The sequence below is a fragment of the Aedes aegypti genome, chromosome 2 (assembly GCF_002204515.2).
Source record: "Aedes aegypti strain LVP_AGWG chromosome 2, AaegL5.0 Primary Assembly, whole genome shotgun sequence".
NCBI lineage: Eukaryota > Metazoa > Arthropoda > Insecta > Diptera > Culicidae > Aedes > Aedes aegypti.
The window spans coordinates 76,809,142-76,823,575 of record NC_035108.1 but is presented as its reverse complement, the minus strand read 5'-3'; the positions used below and the strand labels follow the sequence as shown (position 1 = coordinate 76,823,575).

Here is a 14,434-nt window from a genome sequence, read left to right as displayed (position 1 = left end):
AAACCGACCAAATGATACTAATAAAGAAAAAAAAACTTGATATAAGAAAAGAATAAAATAAATAAAAAAATATATTAAAATATCCAACTTGCAAATATAATTTACCAGAATACCCTATTCGTTTCGCCTTTCGCACAAATCCCAACTGTTTTGGGATGTACCGAACCGATTGTGTCAAACTGGCTCAAAATAATTGTACGCATACTTGTTCAAGCCCAATAGAGCCTATCAAAGCGTCACCGTCATCGTTGACGATTGATGCAAAAGCCGGGGGCTATACATATCGTAGAGGTATGCCTACGTCTATTGCATTAAGGTGAAGATGAATCAAAGCCATACCTAAGAGCTTTAAGAGCACAAATCTAGAGAGCCAGATAGTGGTTCTAGCTAAAAACTTGATCGATTGGTCACTCGCTGATGGTTATCAATCGATCAAGTTTTCAGCTCGAACCGCTATCTGGTTCTCCCGATTTGTGCTCTTAAAGTCTTGAGTTATGGCTTCAATGCGTCTTTACCTCAACACTTTCAGGCCGGTAGTGTTATCGCGATATCCCACACTTGCTCGCTGCCAAACCACAACAAGCGATGGCAATAAACTATCCCATCTATACTTCGGTCGGCCGGTCTCAGGTGAACGGCAGTCATTACCGCGACATCGAGGTGTTCGGTGATTTTTTATTAACCGCGTTGCTAGTTGCGATCATAGTTTTTATTAACCGCGAACAAGGCGCAAGGCTTTGCGAATTTACAACCGCACTTTGGGTATTTCCAAGGTGTCTCTCTCGTAGTCGCTGGAATGGATTTACTTGGTGAATCATAAGTGTTCTGAGTGCTATTGTGATTGGCATAAATGCTGCAAGTGTTGCGTTTGTTTTGGCATTAGGTGCAGTGATATTAGGTTCAACGATTTCCAAGAGGAAAGCATAATCAAGTGTTTATTAGTTTGAGCAGCTGTTCACTTAACGGTATAAGAAAACATTTACCGCAGTTTAAAATTGACTAGAACCCACATGTGACAGACAGAAAAGAGTTAAACCACTCAAAAACCGGAGGATTTACAACAAACAACAGAACCGGATTACGAAAGCAGGTACACGCAGCTAGGATTTAAGTGCAAATCTATTGCACAAGCCAATAGAATGTGAAGTACACAGTTCAAAATGACCAGGCGCGATTTGCAGCATCACGTGAGAGTCTCGATGAGCAATACGGCATGTCAATCAGGGACTATCGAAGGTTGATTTATAATGCCATATATATATATATATGGCGGTCGACTTGGGCCATTGGTGGGACCCAGGAATTTTGCCAAAGTTGATGATGATGGACAATAATATCTCTGGCAATAGATAACATTGTTCAAATGTTTCATTGATCGTCATCCGTTGTAGCCGAGCACGCGCTTCCGTAAGCCTTCAAAATTGTAATGAATCATATAATTGATAGTGAACTCTGTGGACTTCTTGTATGTATTTGACTATTTGTATTACTATGATTATGAACAATAAGAGGGCTATTGAGCTGTAAATCTGAGTTCTATAGGCCACATAGATCAACGGAACTTCTTTAGCTGCATTTCTAGGCCCTGTTGTAAAGTCCGCGGTTTCAAAGCAATGTGTCTCAGATCGACTTCCGGTACGGTCTACGATTTTTCCGTTCAATGGACGTTTTGATCTGTGTAATCTGCCTGCCTATAAATGCAAAATTGGAATTTAAACAAAGAGAGCTATTTGTGCTCAAAAAGCAGGCTACTACAGGGGAGTGAAGTTCTGATAAGAGTTGGCTATAAAGCTCTAACAAGAAAGGAAAATTGGTGAACATTTCAAAAGCATTTTTCTTCCGAGAAGTCAACAAATCACGAAAAACAAGTCTATTTATCGTAATTGACCAAATGAAAAAACGGACAATTTTTTTGTTGTTAATTCGGAATCCAAAACGACGTAAAGATCAAATTCCATCATGATTTCGTCTTTCTGTAAAAAGAACAATAAATATTTATTTCGGGTAAACCAAAAGGCCATATTGGCGACATCAATTCTCAAATACCTGAAGAGCACTTTGCATCAGATCGAAAAGGAGCGCTTATGCACATATCAACTATCAAAGCTAGATAGTCGTCGGCAAATCCATAAATTAGAAAACCGCAATTATTTAGTAGCCTCAATAGCGTATCTGCTACGAGAATCCACAAAAAGTGGTGATCAGACTCCCTCTTGGGGGCATCCGCAAACATTCAATTTCCGAATCGCAGCTTGCCGCATCGTCGAAAAGAGATGTCGGTTTTTGAGCGTTTGATGAATCCAATTGGTAGTAATTGTAGATAGTCCATGGTTTCGTGTAGCTTCTAGTATGGTATCGAAAGACACATTATCAAAGGCACCCTCAATCCCTTCTGAGCGAATGATTTCTTGATATGGTATACAACTTTGTATAAAAGAGTCACTGTGGACTTTCCAGTTTGGCATGTTTGCCAAATAAACATCACGGATGTGATGATCGATAATGTGTTCCAGACATTTCAGCAGAAAAGAGGCCAGACTGATTGGACTAAAACTTTTCGCTTCTTCATATGGTGCACGTCCTCCTTTCGGGATAAAAGGAAGTCAAGGAAATTTCCATTACGAAAATGTCATGGACCGTCCGGGAATCGAAACGCGGACTTCAACCACTCGGATAAGGAAGGCCCTCTAGTTTTTATACTTCGGAGTTTTTCCAGGAATCCATGGGTTATACTAGGGATACCTCCAGAAATTCTTCCTGAAATTCTACCCAGAATTTTATCATTGATTCCTCTAGAAATGTATCCACAGATTATATTTTCAGGAATTCATCCGGGCATTCTTCCAATTATTCGAATTATTCCTCCTTCCTGATTCCTTCAATGATTCTCTTCAGAATTAAGTATTCTTCTAGGGATTGCTTCAGGGATTTCAAAACGATTTTCTTTAGAAATTACTTCAGAAATTTCAACAGATATACCTGCAGAGATTTATACCAGAATTACTCAGAATTTGTCCGAGGATTCATCAAGGAATTCCTCCAGGGATTCCACCAATATTTTCACTAGGACCATGAGAAATACTATAAAATAATTAACCAAAACTTCCTTCATGGAAGTCCACCAGAAAATCCTTTACAGATTTTGCTTGCATTTTTTGAGAGATTCCTCCAAGTATTCTGCTAGGGAATCCTCAATAAATTCTTTTATAAATTTTTACAGTGTTTCCTCTAAAAAATATCTTCCTGGTAACCTTGAACGGATCCTACAAGGCATTCTTCCTGGGATTACTTCAGAAATCTACCAGAAATCCCTCTGAGGATTATTAAAAGATATTATTCATCAATTCCTCCAGGAATTCCATTTAGCATTTCATTCAGAAATTTTTCCAAAAAAATCCACCACAAAAAATATCAATTCTTAAGAAAATTCTTCAGGGATTGTTTTGTAAGATTTTCCAGGGATTTAGAAATTTCCCCAGCGATTTCCATGAGGAATTCTGAAGAAACTATCCTATGGATTTTTTCAGAAATTTTCCCAAAACAATTCTTCCAGCTATCATCTCAGCAACTCAACCTGGAAGCATCTAGAGAAATACTTTGTTTAGTCCTCTGAGGCAATTTAAATGGAATCCCTGGAGGAGTATCTTTTGAAATTTTGCCGAAGCATTCTGATGGATTGCCTTGAGAAAAGAATAGAAGATGTTCTAGCCTAATCCTTCGTGGAATTCCTAGTGGATTCTCTCGCGGACATATTGGTGTTATTCTGAAAAAAAAACTGGGCTCCTTGAAATTTTGTTTCGGGTAATTTTTCCTGGAGGAATTTCTAAAACCCCTAATGAATTCTAAGAAGGGTAATCCTGGTAAAACCTTTGAAGGTTTTATCTGGTGGAACTTCTAACGAAACTCTAGTGAAACTCACGTAGTGTTAACCTTATATAAACTCCAGGTGATATTCCTTGAAAAACACCTCTCTCAAAAAATTACTGTTGAAATAGATCGAGAAAATATTTGTAAAGTCTCTGAAGGAATTACTGGTGGAATCTTCAAAGGAAATTATGGTCAAAACATTTGAGAAATTCCTTGTGGGATACTTGAGAATATTTTGGCGGGATCAATAAAGATTTTTTAAGAGAACCTCAATTTTAAATAAAATTACCAGAAAAAAAATCAAAAAAATGAATTCTTAGATTTCTAGTTGAAATCCTTAGAGGAAATCCCAGTGGAGTTTTGAAGTAATACCTTGTGGGTCTCTGATAGCTAGTCAAATACTTATAAAACATTTCTGGTAAAATTACTAATCCATTGACGAATCCCAAATTAATTCCTTGAGGAATTTTGGAAGAATTCCGGGAGATATCCCATAAGGAATTCTGAAAATAATTCCTTGAGGAATTTCGGGAGGCATCCCTTGATCAATTTCGGGAACAATCCCTTAAGGAAGAATTCCCTAGAGCAACCCCTAGCAGCAAATTCTTAATAAATTTCTAGAGGAATCCGTAGTAAATAACCTGATAGAACTTAGAATAATCCTACAAAAAATCCTGATCGAATTCCTGATCGAACTTCTGATGGAATCCCAGAAGGATTTCAGAATAAAATCTTAGAAATATTTCCAATATAATCCATATAAGAACTTCTTATGGAATCTCTGCAGAAACACTTAACGAAATCTATAGAAGATTTTTAATGAAATCAGAAGAGAAACTCCTTATGGAATCCCTGGAGGATAAGGCTCTTCAAGGAACTCCTGATGAAATCCCTGGAAGAACTCCTTATGAAATCCTGATGCAATTCCTTGAGGAACTCTTGATGGAATCCCTGAAGAAACTCCTGACAAAATCCCCGGAGGAGCTCATGAAGGAATCCCTAAAGCTACTCCAGAAAGAATCCCTTTACGAACTCCTGATGGAATCCCTGGAGGAACTTCTGATGGAATCGTTGGGGAAATTTCTGAAGATATTCCTGAAGGAACTGATGATTCTGTTGAAATCCCTGGAAGAACTTCTGATGGATTTTACAACCTGCAAATAAAGAATAAAGTAATATATTAATCAGTCCACAGTCCGGGAAGTCTCTCTTTCTCTTCGGCATCCAGAATTTATAGTAATAAAATCAATTAGGTACAATCATCTAAAAGATTCCAACTTAATGAGGCTCAAGCTTACCGCTCGAGAGAGGTAGACATGACAGTAGAATTATTTTAATGAATTCCAGGTGGAATCTCTGAAGGAAGTTCCGATGGAATTCCTGGAGAAACTTCTGATGGTTTTGCTAGAGGAACTCCAGGTTCCAGGAGCTCCAGGTGGAATCCCTGAAAGAGCACCTGATGAAATCCCTGGAAGAATTCCTGATGGAATCCTCGAAGGAACTCCTAATGAAATCCCTAGAAGAAATTCTTATGAAGAACTCTTGATGGAATCCCTAGAGGAACTTCTAATGGAATCTTTAGAGGGAATGATGGAAACCCTGGAGCAACTGCTGATTGAATGCTTCGTGGAATTCATGATAGAATCATTAGAAGTACTCCTGATGGAATTCATGGACGAACCCATGATTAAATCCTTAGAATACTAATGAAATCCCTGTAGGAACTCCTACTGAAATCCCTAGAGGAACTTTTGATGAAGTTCCTGGTGGAATCCATGCAAAAACTTCTGAAGAAAACTTTTAAAATTCTCCTGATACTTTTAAAGAAATCCTTAGACATCAGGAATTCCTAATGGAATCTCATAAGAAATTCCAGGTAAAAAAAACCTTTCAGGAATTCCTAGTTAAATCACTGCATAAAACTTTATTTGATTTTTTGGAGAAACACCTGATGAAATTAAAAGAAGAACTATCGATTAAATCCATGAAGGAATTTTGATAGAATTCCTAAAGAAATTCCTGGAGCAATACCTGGAGGGATTTCTGATAAAATTCCTGATGGAATCCCTGGAGGAATTCCTTGTTGAGCTTTTGATGGAAATACAGGTAGAACTGTAGAATTGCAGGCGGAATCTCTAAAGATAATTGAATTTTTTTTTCAAGGAATTCACGGTGGATTTGCAAAAGAAATCAGTAAAGTTTTTTGGAAAACGCTAGTGAAATATATAGAAATACCCAAGTAACCATACGCACAAATAATAAGCCCTTAATCAGCATCATAGGTGCATACATACATTATAATAGCACTACAAATACTTACACGCCTAATAACAGCACTTCTACTGCATAGAAACCCTATTACTGCATCATTAATGCTTCTAAGCCTGATGCATACAAGCATTAAATAAGCACTATATTGGCTCTATATTCGCATATAGGGCATGCTTAAATGTCCTTCAGTGTTTTGACAGATATACCACGTGCTTTGTGTTTGCATATAGTGGTAAGAGGGAGTCAAAAATATGTAAAATCTTGAAGTTTGATATGTTGCAAGCTCTGTTTCATAACCGGTCCATATATGGCCACTTTCCTGAGGGGACCAGGTGCCCGGAGGATTTCCGGAACGTAACCAATGTGTCCAAAAACGATTGGAATAGTCACCAATCGTGGTTCGTGAAATCTTGAAGATTGATATGTCGCAAGCCCTGCTTCATAACCGGTCCATATATGGCCACTTTCCTGAGGGGACCAGGTGCCCAGAGAACTTCCGGAACGTGGCCAATGTGGCCAAAATCAATTGATATAGTCTCCAACATACTTGATTCGTTAAATCTTAAATATTGATATGCCGCAAGCCCTACTTCATAACCAGTCCGTAAATGGCCACTTCCCCAGGGGAACCAAGTGACCGGAAGACTACCGGAATGCAGCCAAAGTGGCCAGAAAGGCCCAAAGTGGTTTAAAGTGACCTCCTCTTGATAAATCATGAAGAATGACATGTCGAAGTCCAGGTTTCTGAAGCACTTTGTAAGTGGATCATCATCCGGGAAAAAACCTACCCCACTGCACTCCGGAATAACTCCGGAACCATGTGACCAGTATCATATTCTCTATGACATATGGAAACTAGAGAAGTGACCGGTTGCATAGGTGGTAAAATTTTAAAAATCGCTCCAGAAATAACGGAGATATGATTTTTTGAGTCTTTTTACGAATGCTCAAAACGTATCAAGAGAGGATATGCGAATATAGAGCCAATATAGTGCTTATTTAATGCTTGTATGCATCAGGCTTAGAAGCATTAATGATGCAGTAAAAGGGTTTCTATGCAGTAGAAGTGCTGTTATTAGGCGTGTAAGCATTTGTAGTGCTATTATAATGTATGTATGCATCTGATTAAGGGCTTATTATTAGTGCTTATGGTTACTTGGGCACGTGGTTTAGCTGAACCACGTCCATTGTAGTGCTGCTTTCACCTTTCAATCATCTATTGCTAATCTGGCTTTACGAGTTACATTCAGTTTATTGTAGAATTTGCACGTTTTCTGAGAGTAACAAACCTATTCAATTTCTTCACAATCCAACTTTTCCTAGCGGAACTTCTTATCCCGGAAAAGATGGGCTAGCTGTCTCCTCATCTCACATTTTGAAGAGGGTTCCGTGCCGTATTATCAATGCCTGCACTGCATTATTCTCGTCTAAAACCGTTTGACATTCCTCGTCAATCTATCGTTCCGTCGATGTCTTTCTATGAATCCAATGGCTTCCTCTTCTGCGTAATTGATGACATCTTTCAACCAATGTTAGCTCCTTGATAGGCTCTGACGTCTATCTAATCCAAGAAATGCCTTGCGGTCTATTTATGATTCTGTCTGTTGTTATGATATCCAGGTGCACTAATATGAGAAGTTTTGGTGGAAATAAGTACTACGCCATATTTTTGGCAAAATCTATGAGTCTGAACTCGTTTGTAAACAGGTGTACACCAGAAGTGGAAAACGGTAAACAAAAGTCTGTTCATGCTTTATAAAAAAAAATGTTACCGCAACGATGATTCCTATCGGTTAATTGTGTTCTCGCTTTCTTTGCGAACGATCGCCAGTTCACGTGCAGCTATTTACCAAAAAGTCGTGGAAGCACTTTCGATGGAAATTTTGTGAAAACAACTCTATAAAGATACACGTAATGTAATTTAAGGTGAAGATGAACCGGAGCCAAACTTCAAATTTTCAAGAGCACGGATCTGGAGAACCAAACTTCCGTTTAAGCTGAAAACTTTATCGATTGGGCACTAGCTGGTGGTGACCAATCGATTAAGCTTTCAGCTCAAACGGATGCTTGGTTCTCCAGATCCGTGTTCTTGAAAATGTGAACTTTGGCTTCGATTCATCTTCACCTTAATGTATTTACTAATTTCCGGTATATGGAAGGCTTCTAATATAATTGAAGTTTCGTCGAAGATAAGAAAAACAAATCAAATCCCATCTCACCATTTTATGTGTTAATGAAAATGAATGTCAATGAGAATAAGTACAGTAATGACCCGATTTTGTCAGCCCCCGATTTTGTCTACCCCCAATTTTGTCTACCCCCGATTTTAGCATCCTTTTTACCCGATTTTGTCAGCTTTAAAATTGATATTTATTTTAATCAGAGTAAGCTCGTCTATACTGGCAATATTGGGTGCATAAAGTCAATTATGACCTTGGTCACATCCATACAATAATCTTAAGACCAAAATTTTGAAATCTGAAATCTTCAATAATTATTCATGAAACTGATGAATGATGCCTTGCATTACATAAAAAATTGAAGTTAAAAACACAATGTTTATATTAAAACCAAGTCCTTAAGTAAAAATAAATTTGAAACCAGTCGAAATTATTTTTCCCGATTTTAGCTCCTTTCCGAATTTGTCAACCCTAAAATCAGCAAGGGGCTGACAAAATCGGGACATTACTGTATTGAGATTTTATTTTGCTTGGGAAGTTCCCCGTAATGTGGTTATTCAGCTTTACTATTCTTCAGCTTGTTCAGATTTAACAAACATCTCTTCTTCTTCCAGATAATAGTGAGATGAATCCTCTCAGCTAATAATCCGGTGCATTATTTGAACCAACTCAATAGTCACGAGTAGTACGTAAGTTCATAAATCAGCGCAAAATGAGTGGGATCCACAACGAAGCCTACGATCACGACACGGTAAGACGTTGTACTAACCTAAACACCAGCCACCATTCATCAATTTAATCGTCGCGTTTGTTGTTGTTTCTGCCACCATGTACTGACGTCTATTGCTCAATAACTCATTACTACGACCCGTATACTACATTTCACAGCCATCCCATAAGCGCCAAACTCTAATCTTATCGACGCTAATTTCACTCATTCACTTTATCTTTCTAATAGACCGGCACCCAGCTATCACATCGTAAACGAAGCTCAATCGTAAACCCAGCCGAGGTACGATAGACTTTATACTCTTACTGACTATATGTAATCATGTACAATTCTGCCTATATATCTCGCTATCCTAACAAATCCAATGCCTAAGTGCACATCATTAGTTCTGACCGAGTGCACTTGAGAACGGAAATAACAAGTAGGAATTCATAAGACCCTACCTAATTGCACCTTTCGCTCGTATTCTAGCATGGCAATGGCGACAGCTTTACCCTTAATCATTTGTCACCCGAGGCCACCGAGACACCGATAGCGCCATCCCTTTTGCAGCCCAATGGCAAACGCCGACAGACCACCCTGGATAGGTTCACGAACTGGCGAAGGCGACACCAGGCACACATTCGGATAGCACTCCTGGCGGCACTGAATGCGGTGGTCATCGTGTTTTTCGGCTTCGCCACCAATCACTACGTGGAAAAAGGTAGGCATGGCAAGGAGGACGTTTCTATTTGACATACTGTTTTGTCTCGAATTCCGTACATGACCCATATTCCAAAAAATCGACAGTTTAGCGATTTTTGAAGAAAACAACTCAAATTTCTCCACAGGATGATCAATTCTTTTATGATTTGTGTTCTCTGCATTTAAAAGTTGTTAAAACAAGTATTCTTACTTTTGAAATCGCTACTGTTCGGTACATGAATCATGTACAGTATGGCCCATAAAAAATGCGAAAATCGTCATATCATGTTTAATGGTAATTTTTACATAGAAAATGTGAATGAAACATAAATATTATTCATTCCTTGTATTGTTTAATCTATTTAGACTCTGTTTTTTTGCTTTGGACATGATTTTTATCTGTTACTTTCATCTTACCAGAGAGGAATTGGAAGCATACCTTCAAATTTTATCATGCGGACGTCGAGTTCAATATTTGTGTGATGAAAGCTTCTAAAACATCAACGATGGCGTGAGATTCTTCACAGACCTTGTCTTCAGCATAAGCCCATATCAAATGATAGAATTGGTTCATACTTGGGTCATTGAAGACTTAAACATATTTTCGAAAAAACGACTCATTTTGGAGAGCTTCCATTGAACCCCCATATAAGTGTGATAAGCAGCTCCGTTTTGCTCAAAGCCTATGAGCTAGTATTGATATAAGTTGTTTCGAACCGAAGGAACAAATTTCATCCTCAAAAATTTGATATAGGCCTCCGTATTTATTTTTTACTAAACTTTAACAAAAAATAAAGGCATATCAAACTTATAAGACGCAAATGCCCTCAAAACTATGATTCTGGAAAAATATTTTATTGTAACCATGAAAAACACGTCCCCTAAGAACTCCTCCATCCTTTGATACCAAACAAACTAAAATTTACAACAATAAAGTGTGATTTTTGAAGGTGGAAAGTTTATCACCAGAGTATACGACAATCAGACGCTGTTTCTAACTTTGGGTAAACAAAACCTTTGAACTTCTTTGCTTTATTACATTATTTCGGACAGTAAGAAAAATATGACAAAAATTGTCCTAGATAGCGAAGCAGAAGCAGAAATTACATTCACTACCAAAAACAATGAAAATAACGCATGTGGATGCTAGATTCACGTTCAAAAAAATTTCGCATTTTTTTATGGGCCATACTGTACAGAATTTGAAACAATACGGTCACCCCAAAAATTTTAAATTAACACGTCACGTTCTTCTTTTTGACATTACGTCCTCACTGGAACAGAGCCTGCTTATGAGCACTTCCACAGTTATTAACTGAGAGCTTTCTTTGCCAAAGTTGCCGTTCTCGCATTCGTATATCGTTTGACAGGTACGATGATACTCTATGCCCAGGGAAGTCAAGAAAATTTCCATTAAGAAAAGATTCTGGACCGAACCCAGACATCTTCAGTATGGTTTTGCTTTGTAGCCGCGGACTCTAACCACTCGGCTAAGGAAGGCCCTCGTCACGTATTTTAGTTTTAGTCATGTAATGCCGTTAGTATTATTCAACGATAAATCCTTCAAACACAGCTTTAATATCCACCCGGGTAGAGGTGAATAACAAAATAATGGTAAAATGAGAACAAATTGTGCTATCATATCTACTTTAACCATTATTATGTTATTGATATATGACATTAAATATCTTATCAATAGCAAAACATACAATCATAGCAAAAATTATCATTGATATGTTATTCTTGAAAGTCATGTAATATCTAATCAATAACAAAATATACTATCATGGTAAAATTTGTTATTTGTGTAAAAAATACCAAAAACATTAAATATCTAAAGAATAACAAACATCGCCATCACAGTAAAATATGTCATTATTTTGATAATTGAAAACTTTATTTAAATGATTCATGAGAACAAACCAATATCAAATTTTACCATAATAGCTCATTTTAATATTCGTATGATATTCATTGAAGATTCAAAAAGCAAAAGTTTTTTAGCAGGAAAGCAAAAAGTTTATTTTTCAATTATGCTAAATTAAAATATTAAAGTCAAAGAATTAAAATTATCATTATTTTGATCTACTTGTGAATAGCTTATTTAGTTATTATTTTGTTATCAATATCTAAATAATAACATATTTTGTTTTTTACGGTTGCCTATATTTTTGCTATTATTTTGTTATTACAATGGCAAAATATGTTATTATTTAGTTTTTATGCCATACAAACTTAGATATTATTTTTGCTATTTTATCTCTTATTTCAAACAAACAAAGAACAAATTTTGCTATTCAAACATTCTATTTTAATAGTAAATTTTGTTATTCTTTTGATATTCTCCTCTACCCGGGCAACATTGCAAACAAAATCCTATATTTGGAAACCAAAACGTCTTCTCTCAAAGAATGTTACAAGAAAATCGGTGTACACGATTTTACGCTGAGAAATATGTCAAGCAATGCACATGAAATGACCAAGCTGTGAAGCCATTTATGTGCATTGTTTTTGGCAGAATATTCAGCTTAAAATCGTGTAAACAAAGCATTCTCGTTTCCAATTCCACTTTCAAGATACAAGAATGCATGCAATATTGACGAATGTTGGATGCAAGATCTTGTCGTGTTTCAGTTTCACTCGAGATTGCAAGCCTTCCTGCAGGCAATTAGACAGTTAACATTATTCATCGTTAAATTGTTCAGTTATCACTCAGTTATAATAAAAGTTTACTTGTCATGTAAATCTAAGATTTTTGTTGCTGTGAAAAGAAGAAAATGCCCAAAAATAATATGGAGCTCAAAAGGTTTGCTCCAAGGATCTGACAAGTTATCTAAAAACGAACTCATCCAGGTATTCTTCGAAGAACATGTCAAAGTCAAACAATTGGCAAGAGATAGCTCTACCACAGACAAACAGACGTAACACTTTGAACAAATCTCGATCAAAATCATAGTCATGAGGACATGAACGCCCAATGCTAAAATCGGTTTATTTGGCCGACAGGCCAACAGATGGCGGTAGTGTGTAAACGTCAAACGCGAACAAAACCGATGCGAGCGCTGCAGTTGGCGGTAGGTGGCCACCATATTTTTGAATCGACCGTTAAAAAGGTGGTCGATGCACAATGATGAGAGTGTGACGTCTGTTTGTCTGTGGCTCTACATATTCGCTAGGAATTCCACCAAGGATTGCTCTAGATGTTTTTCTTTCGATTCTTCAGATCACTCCAGGATTTATTTCCAGAAATCGTTCCTCGGACTACCTTGAATTTCTCCAACGAGTCGTCAGCAAAACCTTAATCAAATTTTGGGATGCTTCATTGAAATCCTACAGAAAAAAACGGCGAACTACAATGAAGTGATTGATTAATTATTTCAAGGGTTCTAGCAATGAGCCAACTGAGAAGTTTATAGAAATTTTTATTCAAATATTCCTCTAAGACGGCACCTTTTAGAATTCCATATTTTTAGGAAGTTGCATTCTCTATCGAACTCGGTCAGGAGTTATACCCGGAGAAGTTTATTCCGCTCCAAGTAATGTGTATATTTTGGAATCAATTTAAGAGTTTTTTTTTATTCCTTGTAAAATTAGTTCAGTTTTTTTTAGATATCTTTAGTTTAACATGTCAGGTGGATTGGCTCCGCGGAATTATCAAAAAAAAAAAAACAAGCGAACTAAATTCTCCGACGTTTCGATCCTGGATTAGGACCTTCCTCAGGGATATATAAATGATCGTTCTTGTCCTAAAACTTCTAGCCTGTTGAACAAGAGCGATCATTTCTTTATCCCTGAGGAAGGTTCCAATCCCGAACATCGGAGCGAGTAGAATTTAGTTCGCTAGATTTTTTAAATAAGACTGCCGAGCCAATCCACCTGACACGACAAGAGTTATTCAGTCGTCAATTCTTATTATCTTTAGTTTAGTCAGTCCTGCCCAACCTTTTTGAGCCGCGGGCTGCATTGCACAGCTGGCCAAAAAACAAATGCAAATTCTTTAACTAGGGAAAGTGTATCAGTTATGGCCATAGTGGTTCCCTATTTGGCCATAGTTGAAATTTAAATAACTTCCACATTTTAAATCTTTTTGATTGTTTTAACATCAAGATTTATTTTAAATCTAACTACTACAGCATACAAAAAATCCCAAAATTTGAAGACATTAAAGTTAACACGTATGGCGAAATAGGGAACCACTATGTCCATAACTGGTACACCTACCCTAATAGTAAAAACAATCTTTTTTGAAATTAACAATATTCTTTTTGAAATCTGCCAAGGATTTAGTAAGAATCTCACTCATGCAAAGGAGTTGTGTTCAAAATTAAGTAAGAATTTGCAAATCCTACTCTAAATAAATTTTAATGTTTTAAAAACATGTCAAAAATGTTATGAAAAGCCTGCTCAGAATTTTTCCACAATCCCACTCATCATTATTTGAGAATCCTACCTACAGTTATGTGAAAAATTCAACGCTGGTTTCTACTTACCCTATACTCACACTGTTCAATCATTATTTTTCCACGTAAGATCATTATAGACGTCATGTAAACTTCATTATGCTATGTAAACGTGAAGTCATGTAAATTTATGTCTAAACTAATGTAAAAATGTGATAACGTAATCTCAGAGTATCCTGCTGGATTACATGTAAAACTCATGTTATGCCGCGCTCCAATTATGTTGTGCATTGTATGTCACA

The 14,434-nt window shown here is 37.0% G+C and overlaps 1 protein-coding gene across 2 annotated transcripts in view; it reads left to right on the top strand.

Annotated features, from left to right (window-relative positions):
* Positions 1–612: 612 nt before the first annotated feature.
* LOC5565228 (solute carrier family 28 member 3) overlaps positions 613–14,434 on the top strand; it is a 28,706-nt gene continuing 14,884 nt past the window's right edge. The window contains exons 1-4 of one of the 2 annotated variants that reach the window (XM_021841293.1): positions 613–1,090; positions 8,933–9,069; positions 9,277–9,330; positions 9,520–9,751. In XM_021841293.1, the coding sequence (XP_021696985.1) occupies positions 9,031–9,069; positions 9,277–9,330; positions 9,520–9,751 (325 nt within the window). In that variant the 5' untranslated portion in view covers positions 613–1,090; positions 8,933–9,030. The remainder of the gene's footprint in view (positions 1,091–8,932; positions 9,070–9,276; positions 9,331–9,519; positions 9,752–14,434) is intronic. The other variant, XM_021841294.1, reaches the window with a different exon arrangement.